This window comes from Lissotriton vulgaris, chromosome 7, assembly GCF_964263255.1.
Source record: "Lissotriton vulgaris chromosome 7, aLisVul1.2, whole genome shotgun sequence".
Lineage (NCBI taxonomy): Eukaryota > Metazoa > Chordata > Amphibia > Caudata > Salamandridae > Lissotriton > Lissotriton vulgaris.
Genome location: NC_141695.1, coordinates 1,510,703,287 through 1,510,725,317, shown reverse-complemented (window position 1 = coordinate 1,510,725,317; position 22,031 = coordinate 1,510,703,287). Strand labels below are relative to the sequence as shown.

At 48.2% G+C, this 22,031-nt stretch overlaps 1 protein-coding gene across 4 annotated transcripts in view; it reads left to right on the top strand.

The window, feature by feature from the left end:
- ATXN2L (ataxin 2 like) overlaps positions 1–22,031 on the top strand; it is an 842,401-nt gene that overhangs the window by 467,390 nt on the left and 352,980 nt on the right. For all 4 annotated transcript variants that reach the window (XM_086932367.1, XM_086932366.1, XM_086932369.1 and 1 more), the window contains 2 exons: positions 7,194–7,266; positions 7,604–7,788. In XM_086932367.1, the coding sequence (XP_086788493.1) occupies positions 7,194–7,266; positions 7,604–7,788 (258 nt within the window). The remainder of the gene's footprint in view (positions 1–7,193; positions 7,267–7,603; positions 7,789–22,031) is intronic.

Below are 22,031 nucleotides of genomic sequence, written 5' to 3'. Positions count from 1 at the left end.
CAGAACATCATTTGTTATCTTTTCCATCTGTACAAATGTAATTTGGCCTATGCTTCCATTCGCATACATCTATCTGCGATGGCTGCTTATCTCCAAAACAGGCAGCACCTCTCACTTTTCAGGGTGCCTGCTATTAAAGCCTTTCTAGAAGGGCTCAAGCGAGTTATTCCTCCGCGGACTCCGCCAGCTCCGGAGTGGAACCTCAATGTGGTCCTCACCGGGCTGATGGGTCCTCCTTTTGAACCATTGCATTCCTGCGAGATTCAGTTCTTGACATGGAAAGTGGCTTTCCTTATTGCGATTACATCGCTGCGACGAGTTAGTGAGCTCCAGGCACTAACTATACAAGAGCCATTTATTCAAATTCATTCCAACAGGGTGGTGCTTCGCACTAACCCTAAATTCCTTCCTGAAGTAGTATCTCAATTCCATATTAACCAAACTGTTGAATTACCTGTGTTCTTCCAAAATCCTGAGTCATTGGCGGAGAGAATGCTCCACACCCTTGTCGTCAAAAGGGCCTTGATGTATTACATTGATAGGACCAAGGATTTTAGGAAAACTAAACAACTCTTTGTTGCCTTTGCCCCACAACACAAAGGTAACCCCATTTCCAAAGCTGGTATAGCTAGGTGGATAGTTAAATGTATTCAGATCTGCTATCTGAAAGCCAAACGTACTCTCACCATTCCACCACGGGCCCACTCCACCAGAAAGTTGGGGGCCTTCATGGCATTCCTTGGAAATATCCCTTTGGAAGACCTATGTAGAGCAGCCACATGGTCTACCACACACACATTTACAAAGCATTATTGTGTTGATGTGCACTCCAAACAGCAGGCAGCTGTAGGGCAGGCTGTTCTAAAAACACTTTTCCAAACTGCTGCAGCTGGCACGGGCGGCCGCCGCTAATGGAGGGACTGCTATGTATTCTATGCACAGATATGAATTCAGCAGCCCACATGCCTCGAACCGAATATGCTACTTACCAGTATGCTTCTGTTCTTGGCATGTAGGGCTGCTGACATTCATATCGCCCGCCCTCCTCCCCGGCGCCTGTAGCAGCTGCAGAATTCACACATACTTCTAGCATGGTCATCATTCACTTAGTTTCACTCCATCTTGGTCACAATGGCTAAAAACAATCTGAGGATGGAGTCGATGCCCATGCGCACTGTAGTCCAGGGGAGGAGCCACCTATCTCGTGATACTTCGAAGACTCTTCCAGGACAACAATGTGCAATCATCCGGACCCATCACTAGGCGGCGATCTATGCACAGATATGAATGTCAGCAGCCCTACATGCCAAGAGCAGATGCATACTGGTAAGTAGCATATTCGATACATACTAACAAAGGTCTACTAACACTTTACCCATGTTAAAGTGTATGTTAAAGCATACCTACTATGTATTCAATGACTCACTTAGAGCAAGGGTACTGACACCAAGGGTGGATAAAAATAATACAAGCCTGCTCCTACTATATATATATATATATATATATATATATACATATATATATATATATATATATATATATATATATATATATACCGTTACTTTTAGACTCTCGTATCAAACGCCCGCAGGAGAGCAAACTACAGGCGACGCCCCTTCCTGACAGGGAGTCTAAACTTATTGATGCCTCTGGCAAAGGAGTAGCCTAACAGGCCGCTAATTATTGGCGTATTGCCAATGCTGAGGCTCTGTTAGCACGCTATGACAAAGCACGCTATGATGAGTTGGGAAAACTCATGCAATATTTGCCAGAGGAGTCTAAAACTAAAGCGAACGACCTCGTTCAGGAAGGGACGCAAATCACCAACACTTCCATAAAATGTGCCCTAGATGCAAGAGACACAGCTTCTCGTGCTATCAATACTAGCATACTCTTGCGGAGACACGCTTGGCTTCGAATCTCCGGTTTCAAGCAAGAGGTACAATCCTCCATACTTAACCTTTTGATAACGAGCATCTTTCTGGGCCAACAGTTGGTACATCATTTTGAAAAAATGAAGAAAGACGCTGGAACTGCTAAATCCATGGGAGCCTTAAAATGACCTAGCAGGAGTTATTTTTGTTGCTCCTTTTACAGGGGTGGCTCAAAACCATTGTCGTCAGAAAATTTCTCCTCCTCTAACAAAGGAAACAACCAACCAACTCCTCCAGGGGCTAATTTCGAGGAGGTTACAGAGAAAATAATAACAAGGGAAGAGGCAGAGTTAAAGAGTTACCTTGGCCGGCACTGCCCCTGCCAATAAGTAGTGACCCCCCCCCCCCCGATCATTCCACTCCTGTCGGGGGACGTCTCTCACAGTTTCTACCTGTCTGGGAGTCAATCACCTCAGTCAAGTAGATATTACAAATTATCCAACAGGGTTATTGGCTAAAACTTACCAGTACTCAACCAACAATCCTGAGACAGCGTGCAATGTTGCCAGAACAACCCACCCTGTTAATCAAGAGGTTCTCTCACTCTTAGAGAAACATGTATTAGAATTACGTCATCAAGGAACGGGAGTGTACTCCCTATACTTTTTGATTCCAAAAAAGGATATCTCCCTCAGGCCCATACTGGACCTCAGACAACTAATCCTCTACATTCAATCAGACCACTTCCATATGATTACCCTTCAACTAGTGCTCCCATTGTTACAAAAAGGCCACTTTCTTTCCACTCTAGATTTAAGACGCCTACTTCCATATTCCCATTCACCCAACTCACAGGAACTATCAAGTTTGTGGTGGACGGACAACATTACCAATTCAGAGTCCTCCCATTCGGATAACTACAGCACCATTCGCAGCTCATTAAAGAAAACACATTCACGTCTTCCCTTACTTGGGCGACTTGTTAATAAAAGCCAACTCTCAACATTGCAGCATACACCACACTCCCAAAACAGTTCAGCTGCTTCACGACTTGGGATTCACTGTCAATCTCACCAAGTCTCCACTTCAACCCTCCAACTCGAAAGTGTACCTAGGATCCACAATAAACACTTGCAAAGCTCTATCATACCACACCCGATCAGAAGTGTTTATTCAGTTGATCGGAATGATGGCGTCTTGCATTCGAATTGTTCCTTACATAAGACCCAAAATGCGTAAGCTACCGGAATGCTTCGCATGTCGTTGGAACCAGGCTCAAGGTCAGTTAACGTTCTGGTGTAGGTGGACGGCCGCACTCATCACTATCTGCAGTGGTGGAAAGACAAAACCTTTCCAAAGGGCGGCCATTAATCGACCCGGTTCCACAGATAGTGCTCGCAGCAGAGGCATCCCTCACTGGTTCGGGGAGATCACCTTCAAAAACGTACCATTGAGGGCATGTGGACTCTACAACAGCAACAACTCCACATAAACCATCTGGAGCTCCTAGCATTTTTTCTTGCATTAAAAGCTTTTCAGATACATCTAGTAGGCAAAGTTGTCCTAGTTGGTACAGACAACATGACAGCCAGCAATCTATTACATACAAAAACAAGGGGGAACACTCTCTAAAGCTTTCACACCTAGCTCAAAGCATGGAGATGGGCCATACCTCAAAAGATCTATCTCCTTGCAGAACATCTCCCAGGAGTAAACAATCAAATTGTAGATCTACTCAGTCGTCAAAGACAACTGATCCACGAATGGGAACTAAATCTTCAAGTACTACTCCCATACTTCCAGATGTGGGGCTACCCAGAAATAGATCTGTTCGCCACACACCTCAACGCAAAATGGCCAAAACTTCGTGTCCAGGTACCCACACCCATTGTCCAAAGGCAATGTGCTATGAATGAATTGGTCAGGGAAATTTGCTTAGGCTTTTCCACCTCTCCCGCTAATTCCATTAGTGGTTCCGAAGCTCAAGCAACATTCCCTTACAATGATCCTAGTTACCCCCACATGGGCTCAAGAACCATGGGTCACAACCCTCTTGGAACTATCAGTAGTTCCTCATCAAAAGTTACACCTGTCCCCCCAAGCTTCTCACCCAGAACCATGGAGAGATAAAACATCCAGATCCCATTCAACTCACCCTTGCGATCTGGCACCTAAAATCATAGTTTGGCTACCTTAATATCCCGCCAGACTGCATGGACGTCATTAAAGAGGCTAGTCTCTCTACCACAAGAGCATGCTATGCAGCAAAATGGAAACAATTTGTAATTTATTGTACTAACAATAAAATCAATCCGCTCGATGCTTCTACTTAAGACATCATTTGCTATCTGTTACACTTACAACGTACTAACTTGGCATATACATCTATACGATTACATCTTGCCGCAGTAGCGGCTTACCTACAAAACGGACAACACTTGTCTTTGTTTCGTGTGCCCGCTATCAAAGCATGTATGGAAGGATTCAAAAGAATCATTCCTCCTAGACTTCCACCTTCTCCTGTGTGGAATCTTAATCTAGTCCTTACAAGACTCATGGGCCCGCCATTTAAGCCTTTGCACAAATGCGAACTACAGTTTATGACTTGGAAGGTAGCCTTCCTTATAGCCATTACATCTCTTAGAAGAGTTGGTGAGCTCCAGGCACTAACCATACAAGAATCTTTTTTTTCAAATTCACCACAATAAAGTGGTTCTTAGGACTAACCCAAAATTCTTACCCAAAGTAGTTTCTGCCTTTACCTAAACCAGTCTGTTGAGTTACCCGTGTTTTTCCTCAACCAGACTCTGTAGCAGAACATGCTCTTCATACCTTAGATGTGAAAAAAGAGCGACACTTTATTACATTGAAAGAACCAAATCTTTTAGAAAAACTAAACAACTTTGTTGCTTTTTCCCCACCACATAAATGCAGTTCCATTTCAAAAGCTGGTATTGCACGGTGGATAGTTAAGTGCATCCAAATATGCTACCTCAAGGCTAAACGCACTTTAACAATTCCCCCTAGAGCGCACTCTACTTGCAAACTAAGGGCTTCTATGGCATTCTTAGGTAACATACCCTTAGTTGACATCTGCAAGGCTGCAACATGGTCTAAACCACACACATTCACTAAGCACTATTGTCTAGATGTGTTAGCAAAACAACAAGCTAGTGTGGGCTAGGCAGTTTTAAGAACACTATTTCAAACCACTGCAACAAATACAGGTTAGCCATCGCTTGGAAGAGAACTGCTGTATAGTCTATGCTAACGCATATGATCTACAGCTCATATGCCTTGAATGAAAAATGCTGCTTACCCAGTATGCATCTGTTCTTGGCATATAAAGCTGTAGATTCATATGCACCCACTCGCATCCCTGGGTACCTTTTATCTGTTGCAGTATTATCTTACTTAGATACACTTTACATGGACATCTTTTTCTACTCTCACTAACTCCATCATCACCCTTACGACAAAACAATCTGAGGATGGAGTTTATGCCCATGCACACTGTCACCAAAGGGAGGAGTCATCTACCAGACTTCTCCGTAGAAAAACAAAGTGCAAAAATCTGTGCCCAACACCAGATGGCGAAGTGTTAAGTTGGAAAACCTAAAGAAATTCTTTTTGTACTAAATACAGAGTAGTATCCAGGTATACTACTGAGTAAGAAAAATAATCTAAAAAGTAACTTAACTGTTATTTTACTGAAAATCCATTCAAGTCTACATACTACATTTACAAAGTTTTGCATTTCTCTGCAGCCATACTGTAAGTCAAAAAAAGTGCATATACAATTGCAATTCACTGTTTACAAAGTGCATTACTACTGTAAAGTATTTATTTCTTGTCTGTGCCAGGCTTGCTTGGTTCTAGAAAATAAAATAACAAAACGAATATTTTATTTTACAAAAACAATTGGTCTGAAGTTCAGACTTTTATTGTGTGTTCATTTGCTTACTGAGTGTGTACAACAAATGCTTAACACTACCCTCTGATAATGCCTTACTGCTCAACTACACTACCACAAATAGAGTGAGGTGCTATCTAACTTTACTTCTGACTAGCTTTGGGGGTTCCACTGGACTCTCTGCACACTATACCTCACTTTATATAGTATATCCCGAGCCAACTTCCTACATAAAGGACTTCTAAGGGTGGCACAAGAAGTGCTGCTGCCCTTAAAGGCCTTCTCTGGTCACAGTGCCCAGGTACCTTTGGTATCATTTACCAGGGGCTGACCTGTGGCCCGAGACGCCAATTGCGTTTAGGCTTCAATGCAGTTTTGGGGAAAGAACATAGGCCCTGAGTACTTGATCAGCAGGAGCCCATGGCACACTCAGTCAAAGCACATCAGCAATTCTGCAAAACGTGGGGGCAACCATGCAGAAAGAGGGCACTTTCTAACAGCAGGGACCCAGGACACACTCCGTCAAAGGGCATCAGATATCCGGCAAAGAGTTAGGGGGTGACCATGCTAAAAAGGCACTGTCCTACATTGACCATTATATGTGCACTTTGCAGTAGCATCATTTTTGTGGGCTGCATTAAAACATAGACGATTGCTAAAGGATATGTAATGCACGGTGTTTAAAGCTATTTTAAACATAATCTGTTTTTAAATCTAGTTTTATCTTTATGTATTAGGACGTGTGTATTTTATGAAGGTATTGAATGTGATGGCCCTATTTGATTTTAAGAATTGAAGAATCACATTTTATTTGACTGGTTCTATTGTGATTGATGATAGACTTTGATTGTGAAGAGGTGTAGTATGTGGATTCCGACAGGCTTTGTTTCTGTACCAGTTTATATTGTATTTTAACAAGATCTTGTAGCACAATTTGTTAAAAGGTTTATGCATTGAAAAATGCTAATTAAATCTGATGATGATCTTTATGTCCGTCCCTTTGCATTATCTTGCCAGCACCTCCTTCCACCTTTCTTAATTGCCCCATGGTACTCCAACCCTAGACTTTACTCACTATACCCTTAACACATAGAGCTTTACTTTCAGCCCTGTGGTGTAACACTCTTAGGCCTGCATTTTTCCCCTGCCTTATATTTGTTTTGTGGTGCACCTGCTACCTTCCCTTCCAGTCTGATGGTATGCTTCTGGCATTACTTGCTGTCATGCGGTTCTTCCCCTTTCCTTTGCTGAGGCCCCACTGAGCAGGATCATAGATTCCCTTTGTGTCTCCTGTCTACTTGAGCCTCTTGCTTGATATGTTGGATTTTTTGCAGTCACCTCTGTGTGCATACTACATACCAAAACATAACATGCCAGGTTCTGATGTAACTCTTTTTGTCTCACAGGCTCCACAGATGTACCAGTACCCAGTGTCCAACTCTGTGCCTGGGCAGCAGGGAAAATACCGTGGTACAAAAGGTAAGAAGTGTTTCTGTGGAAGTGGAAATGGTAAGTACAGGGACATGGAAGAGGAGGTCTAGGATAGAATCTATAGTGAACAGGTGGTTCCGATAAAGGCTTTATTATTAAAGCAGTAAGTTGAGGGCGGCAGATCAGGTCCAGGATATAATAGTGCCAAGCTTGGTAGAAGCAGCTTTCCCAGAACCTAGACTAAACAGAGAATATGTTCCTGACTTCTCCCTGCATATCACTAGTACTATCCTAGATATATTAGTGCATCAGCAGGTTTTTACTGTATTTGTTGTCTTTCATGGAAATTATTGTTAATGATGGCTTGTTGAAATTTCTTTGCCAGGTCCTCTCCCTCCCCAGAGATCAGATCAACATCAACCCAACTCTGCTCCACCCATAATGCAAGCAGCAGCTGCTGCAGGACCTCCGTTGGTGGCAGCTACTCCTTATTCTTCATACATCTACAACCCACAGCAATTTACTGGACAGCCAACGCTTATGCAGCCAATGGCCCACTACTCCTCGCAGGTACGAATTTAGTACTGCTTCTTTTCAAGACTTTCCTGAGCAAACACTTTTTGTTATTTTGGTACTGCGCATTTTCAGAAAATTCAGAGAATATTTCCTGTGACAAGATTTCTCCTTTTGGATAGAAGTTATGTTCTGTAGTAGGGGATCTCTGTGTATAGTCATAATCATGTGACTAGTCCTGCCCTTGTGCGTGGACCGCGGAGCACTCGAAATAGTCTCTTAATTTGTCCTTCTGCAATCCTGCATAGACACTTAGAAAAAATCAAAGACCAATAATGCAGCCTGAAATTAACAAGGCTACTCTGGCCAGTACTTCATCCTGAAGTGAAAAGGATAGCCAGATAACACTGAAATTGAAACATTTAGCTAAGTTTCACAAAAATCCTTTGTCATGATAGAGAGGAAGGGTTGGACAGACTAGCCCCACAAGCTGCCATTATGTGTCTGTAAATGGATAACCGTGCCTTTAAGGAACCCTCCAGAGACCCCCGGTATCCCATGATGCACAGCCAGAGGCTAGATACTTTCAGTTCTTTTTTTCCGGTGCCTGCTAGCAGGACCCTAGAGCATTGAGCTCTACCTTTAGTGGTATATCTTAAATTGTTTGACCTTTTTTGATAGTTTGAGTGTTTCACTTGACGTCTGAAACCTTTACCTTCCTTTTGTTGTCTTTTTGGGCAGATTAGCCACTCTTTTCTTGTCAAAATGCCATCTTTATTTGACAAGTGTCCAAAGTGTGGCAGGAAGAAGGCCAAATTGGACTCTCACAGGGTTTGTATACTGTCTTCCTTCAACTCATGTTCCTGACTCCTTTGTCATCTGCAAGTCATTCTCCAGGAGGACCCTGCGTGACAGGGAGAAGATTTGTCTTCAAGGCCTGGAGCAGAGAAGACAACAGTCTTCAGGTGGGCCATCTGGCCGTGGAGAGAGCCTTTCCTCTTCCACAGCCCCTGCTTCAGCCTCTGGGGGGCTCCCCAGTAGGAAGAAGGCTCAGAAACAACGCAGGTCCCGGTCGACGTCAAGGGCGACAACGTCAAGGCCAGGTACGACTACCATATGATCCATGTCGACCCAGGGCTCTGGGTCTAAACGACGTTGAAGGTCGACGTCTAGGGGAAGGATGTCGAGACCTCGGACGAGGTCGACGTCGAGGACTTCACAGACGTCGGCACATCATCACCGTCGATCTGAGTCCGGGAGGCATCGGTGTTCGCCGTCGAGTCGACACCGCAGTTCAACATGGACTCCCAGGTCGCCGTCGTCGAGAAGATCATAGACGTTGAGGAGGAAGTAGACGTTGAGGAGGAAGTAGACGTTGAGGAGGAAGTAGACGTCGAGACGAAAGTCGATGTTGAGACAAAAGTCAACGTCTAAGTCATCGGAGCTCGTTGTTGAGAAGCCAGCCTCCCTCTGTGGGCTGCATCTCCACGTCTGGGAGTTCAAGGCGGCGTCTACGTTCCCCGTCAAGGGGCACTGCTTCCAGGCCTGCCCGAAAGAGGAGGGTGATTTATACCTCGGACTCTGAGTACTCCAGGACCTATTCGCCAACCAGGTCACCGGAACCAGCTCAGACTGTGTCTCCTAGTCAGTCGCCGCTGCGGCCTAGGACGCCTACTCAGCCTGCTCCACCACCTCCTCCTCCTCCTCCCACCCCTCCACGCCTGCCGACGCCTCCTCCACTGCCGCTTCCCCGGCTTCTGGTGGCGCCACCTGTACCAGCGGTCCCGGCGGTGCCAAGAATGGCAACGTGTCGATCTCGGCCGAGACATTGCTCTCGCAGTCGGCACCAGTCTTCTACCAGATCACGCCGTGGTCATCATCACGAGCGGTCAAGCTCCAGATATACTAGGGACACGGAGTCCTCTAGTGCGGGAAGATATTCGCCAACCCTGTCTGATTCCCTGCCTCCAAGGGTGTCACCGGTGGTTGACATTACAACTTTCCAGGAGGTTCTGGTAAGGGGAGCGGCGAAACTGGGCATTGCACTGTCCGTGATCTTCGAGACACTACTAATTAAGCTAGTCTCTCGTCCTCTGTTGCCTTTGGTACCCGGTTTGGAGGAACCGGCGATGGAGTTGTTTGACGCCTGCCTCAGTGAAGTCGGTGCCATCAAGACTTCAAAAGAAGTACAGGCTCCTGGATTCGGACCCTGCTTTTCTGTGGATGGATCCTCCTCCGGACTCAGTCATAGCGGTTGCGGTGAAGAAGCAGCACGCTACGGCCCCTTCGACCACAGTTCCACCAGACAAGGAGAGCCGTAGACTGGATTCTGCAGGGGAAAAAGTCTGTAGCACGGCTGGCATGTAAGTACCAAGAGGGGTGCCAAGCCAAGGGTTCTGAGGGCTTGGGTCGGATAGTGATGTCCAACAGACCTGTAGTTTGTATCCAAATGGATCCATAAGTTGTGGGCCAGAGTGCCTTCATTAGAGACCCTGAACTTGTGGCAGCTTATTGCAAAGGCCACCATGTAGGGCAGCGCTTGTCTGCAGATTCAAAATTCCAGTCTTATTTGAGCTGGAGATGTATAGGATGAAGCTGGAAAACAGTTCTGTACATTCTTGTGAGTATTTTGTCTAGTATCCCACTGTTCACCCCACTCCTTTCAGTGACTCACACCCATACGTTAAGATCGGGAGAACCTTTGCCTGAGCTACCTGAAAAATCTGTGCAAAAGTGAGGCCATTTAGTTTTTTGTATGCAGATCTAAGAGCGAACTGCAGTGCAGTGCCTTTCTTTTTTACTTTTGTCAGCTGGCTTGTGTGAGAAGGTGGCCTGATATGCAGTGCTCACTATTCTAGTGAACACTATGTATCAGTCCAGCAACCCTTATTGATGATTGGTTGTAAGTCAACCTTATAGACCAGCTATCCTAGTAGCGTGGATACGAGCAGTCTAAGGCTAAAGACTCGAGAGGGCGTGTTAAGCCAGCTGTTTACCACACATATACCCCTTGAACACCCAGTGAAAGGACACCACACAAGTGTTATGAAAATAAACAGTTATTTATTAAGTATCACAACAGCCCTGTACTCTTTATGAGGACAGGGTACTAAGCACAAACCAAAACTCTTACAAAAATACTTAAGTTAGCACAGTATATACAAATGCCCGAGGGGCACGGAAAACCATATACTCTGAAAGTGGAATGCGAAATTACTAGCAGGTAAGTACAGTACTAATAGCTTTTGGAATCGCTAGGACTTGACTAGGGAATCGTTAGATTACTTCTAGGAGGCCTAGGGGACTCGGGTGCAGTGTGTGCACTCTCACGCGAGATGCGGACAAAAGTCTATGGTAGCTAGAAATTGCAAAGTTAGTGTTCTCGGGCGAACCCGACCTGGTAGGGAGAAAACGACAGTGGATCCTGACCCTTAGATAGTGAGGCTATGCTGGGGCACCGAAATGCCGAAGTTACCTAGCCCAGGGGCTGCAGCTGCATAGGTCTGAAAAGACGTCGGGAATCCTCGTAGACGGACCAGGAGCCGGAAGAAAAGATGCTGGCCGGTGACCAGTGAAGAAAGTTCAGTTGGATCCAAGCCTGGATCTTGAAGATAGATGACACCTGAAAGCATAGGGGACCAAGTTCGAGACTACTAGCCAGTAGTCAGTGGGCACCAGGAGGGCACCGGTTGGTAGCCACCTCGACTAGGTGAGTGGGTGACGCTGTGCTCGAAGATCTCACGGACCAGGAGGCGTTGTCGGCGACCAGGATGGAGGATCGAGCTGTCCCACGAAGATAGAAGCTGTCGGCGTCGCTGGACCCAGGATTGGGCAACAAAGCCTTGGCAAATTCAAGCCCACGCGGTGGACCTAAAATGGCGTCTGGAGTGGACCAGGAGGGTCCGGGGTGCCTCTCTGGAAGAAGGAAGCAAGGGCCAGTCTGGAGCAACCAGACCAGCAGCAGTGATGTCGTCGGGCGTCGTTCAGAAGGCCACAAGCCAGCCGGCTAGTAGCCAAACAACGCGGTGCACAGCAAACAGCAGAAGGGCCCCACGCAGATCGTGGAGATGCAGGGAGGCTGACCTTGGGTGCTGGAGCTGCGCAGGGTCGGGGCTTCTCGGACCCCAAAGCACTCACCAGTGGAGGACACGGTGGGCTTGCAGTAAAGATGTCGTGCAGTCTTGGCGATCGTTGGTCCCTCGAGGTCTCGTCGCACTCACGGTTCTCAGCTTTGCTGTAGAGGTGAGTAGAGGTCAGAGGTGCCAGGGAAGCCGGGTCTCGTCGAGCTGGGTCGTCGGATTCGTGAAGACGGACTTGCAGCAGACCGCAGTGTTTCTTAGGATGGTGCCCGCTTGATGCAGGGTGACTACTCCTTAGCCACAAGGGAGAATCTTGATGAAGAAATCGTGAAGTCCTTTCGAAGAAAGTCGTATCTTGATTCCAAAGATGATCTAATTTGAACAGGGGGCCCGCTCCTATCTTTATACTAAAAAAAGGGGCTGACCCGGTGACTAGGTCCTGCCTATGGGTGGGACCAGGAGGGGGGTGGTTACACCCCTCTCCCCTGCCGGACTTCCCCAGGCCAGGGGCTGGTGTGCCCCTGGAACTGGTTCTGACTGGCCTATGCGTAGTGAGCACCGGGGTGCCACTCAGCAGTCACCTTCCTGAAAAGCCCTGCCTACCCAGGATACACAAAACCATGTCTGGGACGGTGCTAGCACCGCCCCGGACAGGAAACCCTTTGTCCAGGCCTCCCTCGCTGGAAGGACTCCCAGCAGCAGGAGGTCAGACTCGTGTCTGTGATGGCAGCATCCATTTTGTGGAGCTGAGGCTTCAGTTAACTTTAACCGGGGTTCACAGTTACATACATGTCGTGTCCCTCTAGAAGGGTGGAATGCTAACCCCGTCGCCAGCATTGGTGAGGGGTTAGTATTCCAATTCGTATGACACCTTACTCGACATGTTTTGATAAAGCAATACCAAAGATAGCATTTAACCGCGAGGATTATAATGCACTTAAGAGTATATGGTATGCGATATCATGGAACAGCTATTAGGACTTGATTCCGCAAGCTGCAGACAGGCTCAGCTCATGCCAGAGCACCATCTCACACGATTCCAAGCACTCTGCCTTCAGGATTGTCAAGGCCTGCCATAGGAGTGACTGATAGGAATCTGTGTGTCCATTTTAGGGTTAGGTATAGGTATACTACACCTACAGCAAAGGGTGATTACACGACTTTGCCCCAGCTGTCATGCAGCCAGTTGTGTCAAATTTAGGAGGCCAGCCAGGGGTGGCATAATACATGCTGCAGCCCCTGGCAGCCCTGGGTACACCTATGCCCTGAGTTACAGGGTCTGATAAGGTGGCCCAGTACCAATTGGTAGATGCACCTAGGGTACATGTTGTAATTTAGAAAGAGAACAGCCAGGCTGTGGGTCTGATTGGCAGGCCCACAGCCAGAGAAAGTCGTAAACCAGTGAAACAAAAGCAAAAAATCTGGGTGATCATAGGATTGCAGACCCTACTCTCCTACAGCTTGCATATCTCCCGTTATCTATTTTTTCCTGGTGTAAAGAACATGTTGTCTTATAGGTCCTTGCTGTTCGAACTGCAAGGATCTTGGTTTTCTTTTTATTTATCAGCAACCCATTCCTATCGGAATATGTGGCGGTTTTGTCCAAAAGACGTTGCAAGTCAATCTTTCTGTTGCTGATGAGGATCAGACCGTCTGCGTAGAGTAAATTAAAGAAGCGAAGACTGCCCAATTTGGGTGAGTGCAAATGTACTGAGTTGAGGACCGGTGACAAGTCTGATAGGAATAAGGTAGAGCGCATAGGCGCAAGAGCGCAGACTTGTGTGGTAGTTATGGACCATTATGGCGCAATTCAGCTCAGATTTTAATCCTGGGCCATGTCCTGGTGCAGAAGCTGCAAAGCCCTCAGCAAGGTGTCAGGAATGTTGAGCAGGTTGAGTTTCTGTCAGCTTCCCTCTATCAACCCTGTTAAAAGCAGATTTATAATCTATAAATCCCATGTATGCAGGACTGGTATTGGATTAGGCCTGGTCAATCAAAAGGGAGAGTGTGATGAGAATCACTGTTCCAGTGTGGCTTATAAATCCAGTTTTGCAGCATGAATATTTCGGGATTCACTATGCTCTGCATTATTACGCCATGTAGTAGTTGGGTCCGGAATTATAGTCTTTTTTTTATTTCTTTCCCGTGGCCGGGGGGTGTCGGCATACCACAATTTGGTGTCCTTTGTGACGTCGGCTTGCTTCCTCCAGAAGCTCCCACCTTTGGTCGCCATCTTCAGATTCTTTTTTCTGCCATTGGGCCTAGATTGTTGCCGAAGAGTTGCAGAATTTTTGGAAGAGGAATCAAGAAAAATCGAAGAAAATAAAGTTTTCAGCTACATCGCAGGTAACTGGGACATCTGAAAGAAACAGGTTAGTATTAGATTCCTTACCTTAGAATATCCCCAGGCGTCAGACTGGATCCGGAAATTTTTGCGTAGCAGTACCCTTGCGCGTCGGTAGGCGTCTGCGGCTCCGCGTCCGTCGTCGGCATCGTGATGACTTCGTCGGAGTACTTAGACGCCGCCTCCGCTTGCTGACGTCCATTCTTCTTTTTTCCGCGCCGGCAGCGCAGATCCGGAAAAAGTGGTACCTTAGTCATTTTTTGACTAAACTTTTTGATTCCTTTTGATCATTTTTCTTGAGTTTTGCGACTCCGGACGGCGCCGATAGGGATGCCAGGTTTCAAGCCTTGTGAGGATTGCGACTGACCGATGTCGGTCACCGACCATCACCGTCGGTGTCTCCACTGTCTCGGCGTCGACCACGACGACAAGACCGGCTCCGACTGCCGGGCCCTGACTTCTAAAGCTAGGCGGGAGTGGTCCCGCAAGCGGCTCGGACTCCAGCAGTCGGCCCCGCGCCGCGAGAGGTCCCGGTCCCAACGGAGGTCGAAGGACAGGTCACGGGGTCGGATCCATCAGAGCTCCGGGAGTCGACATCACTCCTCCGGGTCTAAGTCGTCGGGTAAGCACAAGAAGTCGAAGAGACGTCATCGCTCTTCCGACGCTCGCGTGACGCGGACGGGGGTTCGGGTGACACCGACCACGCGGCTCCGTCGGAGTCGCGGCCTGCCCTACACCCTCCGGTCCCTTGGCAGGACGCGACGCCGGAGGAGATAGAGCGCTTTCTCATGGCCATGAGGTCCCTCGCTCCTCCAAAGGGCTCCGCGGCGCCTTCGGGCCCAGCGGACCCGTCTGGGGGCCCTAGCGGATCGGGTGCTTCGGCCCCGACGCCGTTGGGTGCTTCGGCTCCACCGGCGACCTCACCGCCGCCGGTCCCTCGGGTGTCACCTCCGGCTGAGGACTGAGCACATATCGACGTCGAGGGAGAAACATTTGTCGACGTATAGGTCATCGACGTCGAGGGACAAAGAACCTGCTGTGACATCTAAGGAAGTTGCCGCGGTGCCTCATACTCCCGCTGGCTCTTTCTTTCCAGGTCTCCACATTTTCCAAGTTTCACCGAAGACCTCCGGTGGTTGATGAAGAACCTCGTCGTAAGACAGCTAGGCCCCTTAGCAGCCCTGGATTGGACTATTCCAGAACCTGCTCGCCTTCCCACCTATCAAGATCTCCAGTTCAGACTCCTTGAAGGTCTCCTCAGGTGTCTCCTAGAAGATCAAGATCTCCTACGGCTCTGTCTTCTGGTGGAAGAACCCCTCACAGGTCATGCTCTCCGTGTCCCCATGTGAGGCATACGCGGGATAGATCTTGTTCTTTCCACTCTTCACCAAAGAGAAGGCAATGAAGATCTCCTACCTGGTCGACTTCTTCTACTAGAACGTCAATGAGGGATTACTCTCCAACATGTACATCGACTCCTCCCTCAAGAGTTTCACCTATTGACGATTTAACTACCTTCAATGAGGTATTGTGTTGAGAAGCAAATAAGCTGAATATAACTGTCAGTGCCTACGGTTTCGGCCTCAGTAATATTCGAAACCCTGCATCACCATATCTCATCTAGACCGCTGCTACCTTTGGTCCCTGGTATTGATCTTACCAAACAGACCTTTTTAACACCTGCAGCTGTCGGTTCTGTACCATCAAGGATAGCCAAAAAATGTAAGGCCCCAGATCAGGATCCATTATTCCTACGCTCTGACCCACCTCCAGATTCCATCATAGTGGCAGTGGCTAGGAAGACTCAGTCAACCATGTCTTCCTCTTCAGCTCCTCCTGAAAGAGACAGTAAATGAATGGATTCCATTGGCAGGAAGATGTGCAGCACATCCGCTTCGTTCATGAAGGTCGCCAGTGCCTCAGCTCTATTAGGGCGGTACGACCGATCTTTATGGGACTCTCCGATTCGCTTTGCTGATAAACTCCCTAAAGAAGACCAACAGGGTTTTAAAGAAATCTTGCAAGAAGGGGGTCTTGTTGCAAATCAAATGGTCAGTGCATCCGCGGATTCTGCTGATCTAGCTGCCCATGGATGTGCGCATGGTATCTGTTTGAGGCGTTCGCATGGCTCAGATTAACTTGTCTCAAACCGGAAGTGCAGCTCAAGATCACAAACCTTCCGTTATTGGCTCTTCCCTCTTTGGTCCTCATGCTGACAAAGAGATGGTAAAAATGAAGGATGATTTAGATACAGTTAAAACCGTGGGTTTAGAAAAAAAAAGATTTTCGTCTGCGTTTTTGTTCCAGTGATCAACGCCAGTTCCAACAAAAGGGCCAGTCGTCCCAATGGTCGTCTCAGGGTAATCAGCAACAACAAAGATCCCATTTTCATCAAAGACCACCAGGGAGAGGAAGAGGCAACAGCAGACCTCTACCTCAAAACAACAACTAAAACCATGAAGGGACACTTCCTTTCAACGTGTTGTCCACTCCGGTAGGAGGAAGTATTGCTGGCTTTGTGGAGGAGTGGAACAATATAACAAACGACAAGTGGGTATTAATTATTGTAAGAGATGGTTATCTTCTGCGATTCAAGTCTCCTCCCCCCTTCGATCCCTCCGAAGGGCGTTCCCACTTTGTGTCAATCTTCTAATGAAAAGAGTCATAGAATATGTCCCAATTCATCAGAAGCGAGAGCGAGTGTACTCGATATTTTCTGGTTCACAAAAGAGGCCCTTCTATGGAGTACAGGCCTATTCTGGATCTTCGACTCCTAAACCAATACATCTGAAAAGAAAAGTTCAGGATGCTGACTCTACATCAGATCTTTCCTCATTTACACCAAGGGGACTGGGTGTGCGCCATAGATTTACAAGACACCTACTTCAACTTTTCAGTCCAGGAAACATCGAAAGTTTCTCCGGTTTCAGGTGGCTCGACGCCATTACCAGTTTCGAGTTCTGCCATTCGGACTCAAGTCTGCTCCAAGAACTTTTTTCGAAGTGCATGGCAGTAGTGGCGGCTTTTCTACACGAAAAGGGAATCTTCATTTACCCTTACCTCGACGACTGGCTTCTGAAGAGTTCCACTCCATTTCTGCTTCAGTCGCATCTGTCGTACAGCCTCAAGATTTTGAGCTCTCTGGGGCTAAGAGTCAATTACAAAAAAATCGATTCTCAATCCCACTCAAAAAATTCACTACCTCGGTTCATCTCTGGACACCGTGGAAGGAAGCGTGTGTCCTTCGGAGGAGAGGTTTGCATCTATCAAGATGAAGTCTCGAGATCTGCTTCGATCTCTCCATCCTTCGGTCAGACAGGTGTCTTCTCTCCTAGGGTCCATGGCTTCTTGTATCTTCATAGTACCCAACGCCCGGTTACACATGCGTCCCCTTCAACAAACTGTGGAGCACCAATGGACACAAGCTTCAGGAAGCTGGGAGGATCGCATAACTCTTCCCCAGTCTGCCAATCACTCCATCAGATGGTGGATGAAGAGGTCACACCTGATGACAGGTGTTCCTTTTCTCCAAGAGACTCCGGCTCAAACCATCGTCACGGACTCCTCCCTGCAGGGCTGGGGTGCTCATATGGATCATCTACAAGTGCAAGACCTGTGGGCGGACACAGAAAAAGGTTACCATATCAATTTTCTGGAACTAAGAGCAGTGTTCGAGGCATGTGGGCTGCTGAATTCATATCTGTGCATAGATCGCCGCCTAGTGTTGGGTCCGGATGATCGCACATTGTTGTCCTGGAAGAGTCTTCGAAGTATCACGAGTTCTACGGCCAGCCTTCGGGCTCGGCTTTGGACGTGTCTAAAGAGCCGCAAATAGCGAAATCGAAACCGAAAGTGAAAGCTCCGCTATTGACGCAACCAAAAGCACTGTTGACTACATCGAAACCGAAAGTGCATATTGCTTTGTTCGGCTCGAAGTCCTCGGACCTGTCGGCACCGACGAAGCAGAAGAGCGTTCTCGACCCGAAGAAACCGCTGAAGGGCGTTGAGACAAAGTCTAGCACGCTGAAGGCAAAGGTCAAGGCAGTCGACCTGAAAAAAAACGGCGCAGAAGACAGTCGACACCGACAAAGGACTCGGTGATCCAAAGGTTCTCGAGCCTCCGCGTAAGCCTGACAAGGCCAAGAGCGGAACAACCCCCGAGTCCACGCCTGGTGGTGACTCGAAGGATTCCGTCGAGTCGACTCAGCCGTCCACCTCCTTCTCGAAGCAGGTGGCAGACTCCCTGAAGCGCATCAAGGACAAGGCTTCGGGGGTCGGGCCTAAGGATCCTCCACCTTCAAAGCCTGCAGATAAACCTCAGAAGACGTCGGCGCCCATCCACTTCACGCTGCCACTGAAAGTGGTGCCGAAGGCTTTCGTCCCTAAAATGGGCGTCGACGTGCCCAGGAAGGTGTCCACGGTGCCGAAGTAGACAACTGTGGTCCCGGCCGCAAAGCATCGACAATCCTCGTTGGAAGAGCAACAGGAACAGTTTATCGATGCCGAGACAGGCAGACTTTCTCTTTATAAGAGAAAAATCGCCCCGGAACAGCCAATGGATTCCTATAAAATACCACTAAAGAAGAAGGATTCTACTTCAACACCTGTTCTTGTAGAACCTGTATCTCCACGTGGCCATTATGTCTCACCCACTTATTCAGATGTGGACACTGGGGAAGGTGATAATGACGAATACAGCTATCCTGTGGACACTGATCCAGATGATACAAATGAACCCTGGGCAGATGCTGCTGACCCAGGTGATCCACACTCTGCCCCAGACACTCAAGTGTATGCTGTAAAAACGCCGCCTACTGAGGATTCGGCAGCGTTTAATGCCCTCATTGAAAGGGCAGCTAAAAATCATGACGTTCAGCTCCATGCTGACCCCATTGAAGTAGACTTTCTTTTCGACACCTTTTCCACCTCAGAGAGGACTGTCAAGACTCTGCCTATGTTGAAGGGTGTCTTGAAGCATGCTGGGGATATCTTTAAGGAGCCTACAAGAGCCAGGGTGATAAACCCCAGGATTGAAAAGAAGTACAAACCGGCGCCGGGAGACCCTACTTACATTAAGGGACAGTTGCCGTTGGACTCTCTTGTTGTTTCTAATGCCTGGCAGAGGGTTAATTCACAAACAACGGGTGATGCTCCTCCCCAAGATAAGGAATCTAAGGTGTTCGAGGTATCAGGGAAAAGGGTAGCAGCTCAAGCGGCCAATATCTGGCGCATTTCAAACACTCAGGCTCTCTTAGCCAGGTATGACAGGGCCCATTACAACACACTTGAGACCCTGTTACAGCACCTACCAGATGAATATAAAGAGGCAGCTGAGATGCTCATCCAGGAAGGGAAGCTCATATCAAATGCTTCTATCAAATGTGCACTGGACGCAGCAGACACCGCGGCCAGAGCTGTTAACACTAGTGTCATGTTGAGGCGACATGCCTGGCTCAGAATCTCCGGGTTCAAGCCAGAGATACAGACCACCATTCTCAATCAGACAGTAAACCCTGATCATCTATTTGGCCCGGAGGTGGACACCGGCTTGGAGAAAATCGAGAGACACTGAGACTGCAAAGTCTATGGGGGCTCTCCAGTCGCAGCAGTTCAGGGGTGGTTCTTTTCGTCGCTCAAGCAATAGAGGTGTTTCCAGAGGCCAGCTGTCCCAGAACACACAGTACTATAAAGGTGGCGCGCAAACCACATACACCAAACAAAGTAGAGGTGGATATTGTGGAAACAGCGCCAAGGGCAGAGGTCATGGAAACAACAACTCCAGGTCCTCCGCCACTAACAAACAGTGACGCCTTGTCACTGCCCCCCGACCACGCAACACCCGTCAGGGGAGACTTTAACAGTTCCTGCCAGTCTGGAAGTCCATTACCACAGACAGGTGGGTCACGCAGCTTATCCAGTACGGTTATTGCCTGGAGTTAACATCCACTCCACCCAACATACCCCAAAGACACCGTCCTATGTCCGCCGAGCATTTGCACTTATTGCAGCAGGAGGTACTCGTCATGCTGCAAAAAGGGGCAATCGAGCTCGTGCCTGCGGAAGAAAGAGGCACAGGAGTTTACTCACTACTTCTTGATACCAAAAAAGGACGGGTCCCTCAGACCCATACTGGACCTCAGACCCCTCAATCAGTACATTCTGTTGGAGCACTTTCACATGCTAACACTGCAGCAAGTCCTACCGTTGCTCTGTCTGGACGACTGGCTAATCCAGGCAAAGTCGGCCCAGCAGTGTGCCGCCCACATGTCCCACACCATTCACCTTCTTCACGATCTGGGATTCTCACTGAATTACATAAAGTCCCACCTGCAACCCGCCCACATACGGCAGTATCTGGGTGCGACGATAAACACTCTGGCAGCCAAAGCACAGCCGAATTCAGTGAGGGTCAGCAGCATTCAATCGCTGATACAGAAATTCAGACCTCAACACTCGCTTCCAGCACGAGTGTTCATGCAGTTGATAGGCATGATGGCCTCCTGCATCTTCATAGTCCCGCATGCGAGACTACATATGCGTCCGCTTCAGGAGTGCTTAGCACGTCAGTGGACTCGGGCTCACGGACAGGTGAAAGATCTAGTGTTGCTAACCGGTCGTGCATACAACTCTCTGCATTGGTGGAATCCCCAAAACCTTTGCAAGGGACGACCGTTCCAGGAGCCTGTGCCACAGATCATTCTGACGACGGACGCATCTCTCCAGGGTTGGGGAGCTCATGTACTCCACTACACTGTGCAGGGACTATGGACGGCACAGCAGAGGAAGACTAGCATCAACGTTCTAGAACTGATGGCTATCTTCATGGCGATGAAAGCATTCAAAGTACATCTGTTCAACAAGGTCGTTTTGATCCGGACAACAACATGACGGCTATGTACTACATTCAGAAGCAGGGAGGTACACACTCTCCACAGTTGTCTCATCTGGCTCAGAGCATGTGGAAGTGGGCCATTCAAAGGAATATCTTCCTCATGGCGGAACACCTCCCGGGCAAGGACAATCAGATGGTGGACCTGCTCAGCAGGTACAGCCACCAAATGCACGAGTGGGTGATACATCCATAAGTACTCCACCCGTACTTCCAAAGGTGGGGTCATCCAGAGATAGACCTGTTCGCCACTAAGGAAAACGCCAAATGCCGAAGCTTTGCCGCCAGGTTTCCACACCCACAGTCGCAGGGCAATGCGATATGGATGAACTGGTCAGGCAAATTTGCGTACGCTTTTCCCCCAGCACCTCTAATACCGCTGGTGGCACACAAGCTGAAGCAACACTCAATGACTCTCATCCTGGTTGCTCCGACGTGGGCACGCCAACCATGGTACACCACGTTTCTGGAACTATCCGTGGTACCGCATCAAATGCTGCGCCTCACACCCAAGCTTTTGACGCAGAGCCATGGCGACATTCAGCATCCAGATCCGCAACAGCTCAACCTGGCGATCTGGCTCCTGAGGTCTTAGAATTTGGTTACCTCAACTTACCTTCTGACTGTATGGACATAATCGGGGAGGCAAGGAAGCCCACCACCAGAGCATGCTATGCGGCGAAATGGAAGCGGTTTGTCATTTATTGTGCAGACCACAACATCAACCCGCTAGACGCCTCTATTCAAAACATCATTTGTTATCTCTTACATCTACACAAATGTAATCTAGCCTATGCTTCCATTCGTATACATTTATCCGCAATGGCGGCTTATCTCCAAAACAGGCAGCACCTCTCCCTTTTCAGAGTGCCTGCCATCAAAGCCTTTCTGGAAGGACTCAAACGAGTCATTCCTCCGGGGACCCCATCAGCTCCCGAATGGAACCTAAATGTGGTCCTCACGAGACTGATGGGTCCCCCTTTCGAGC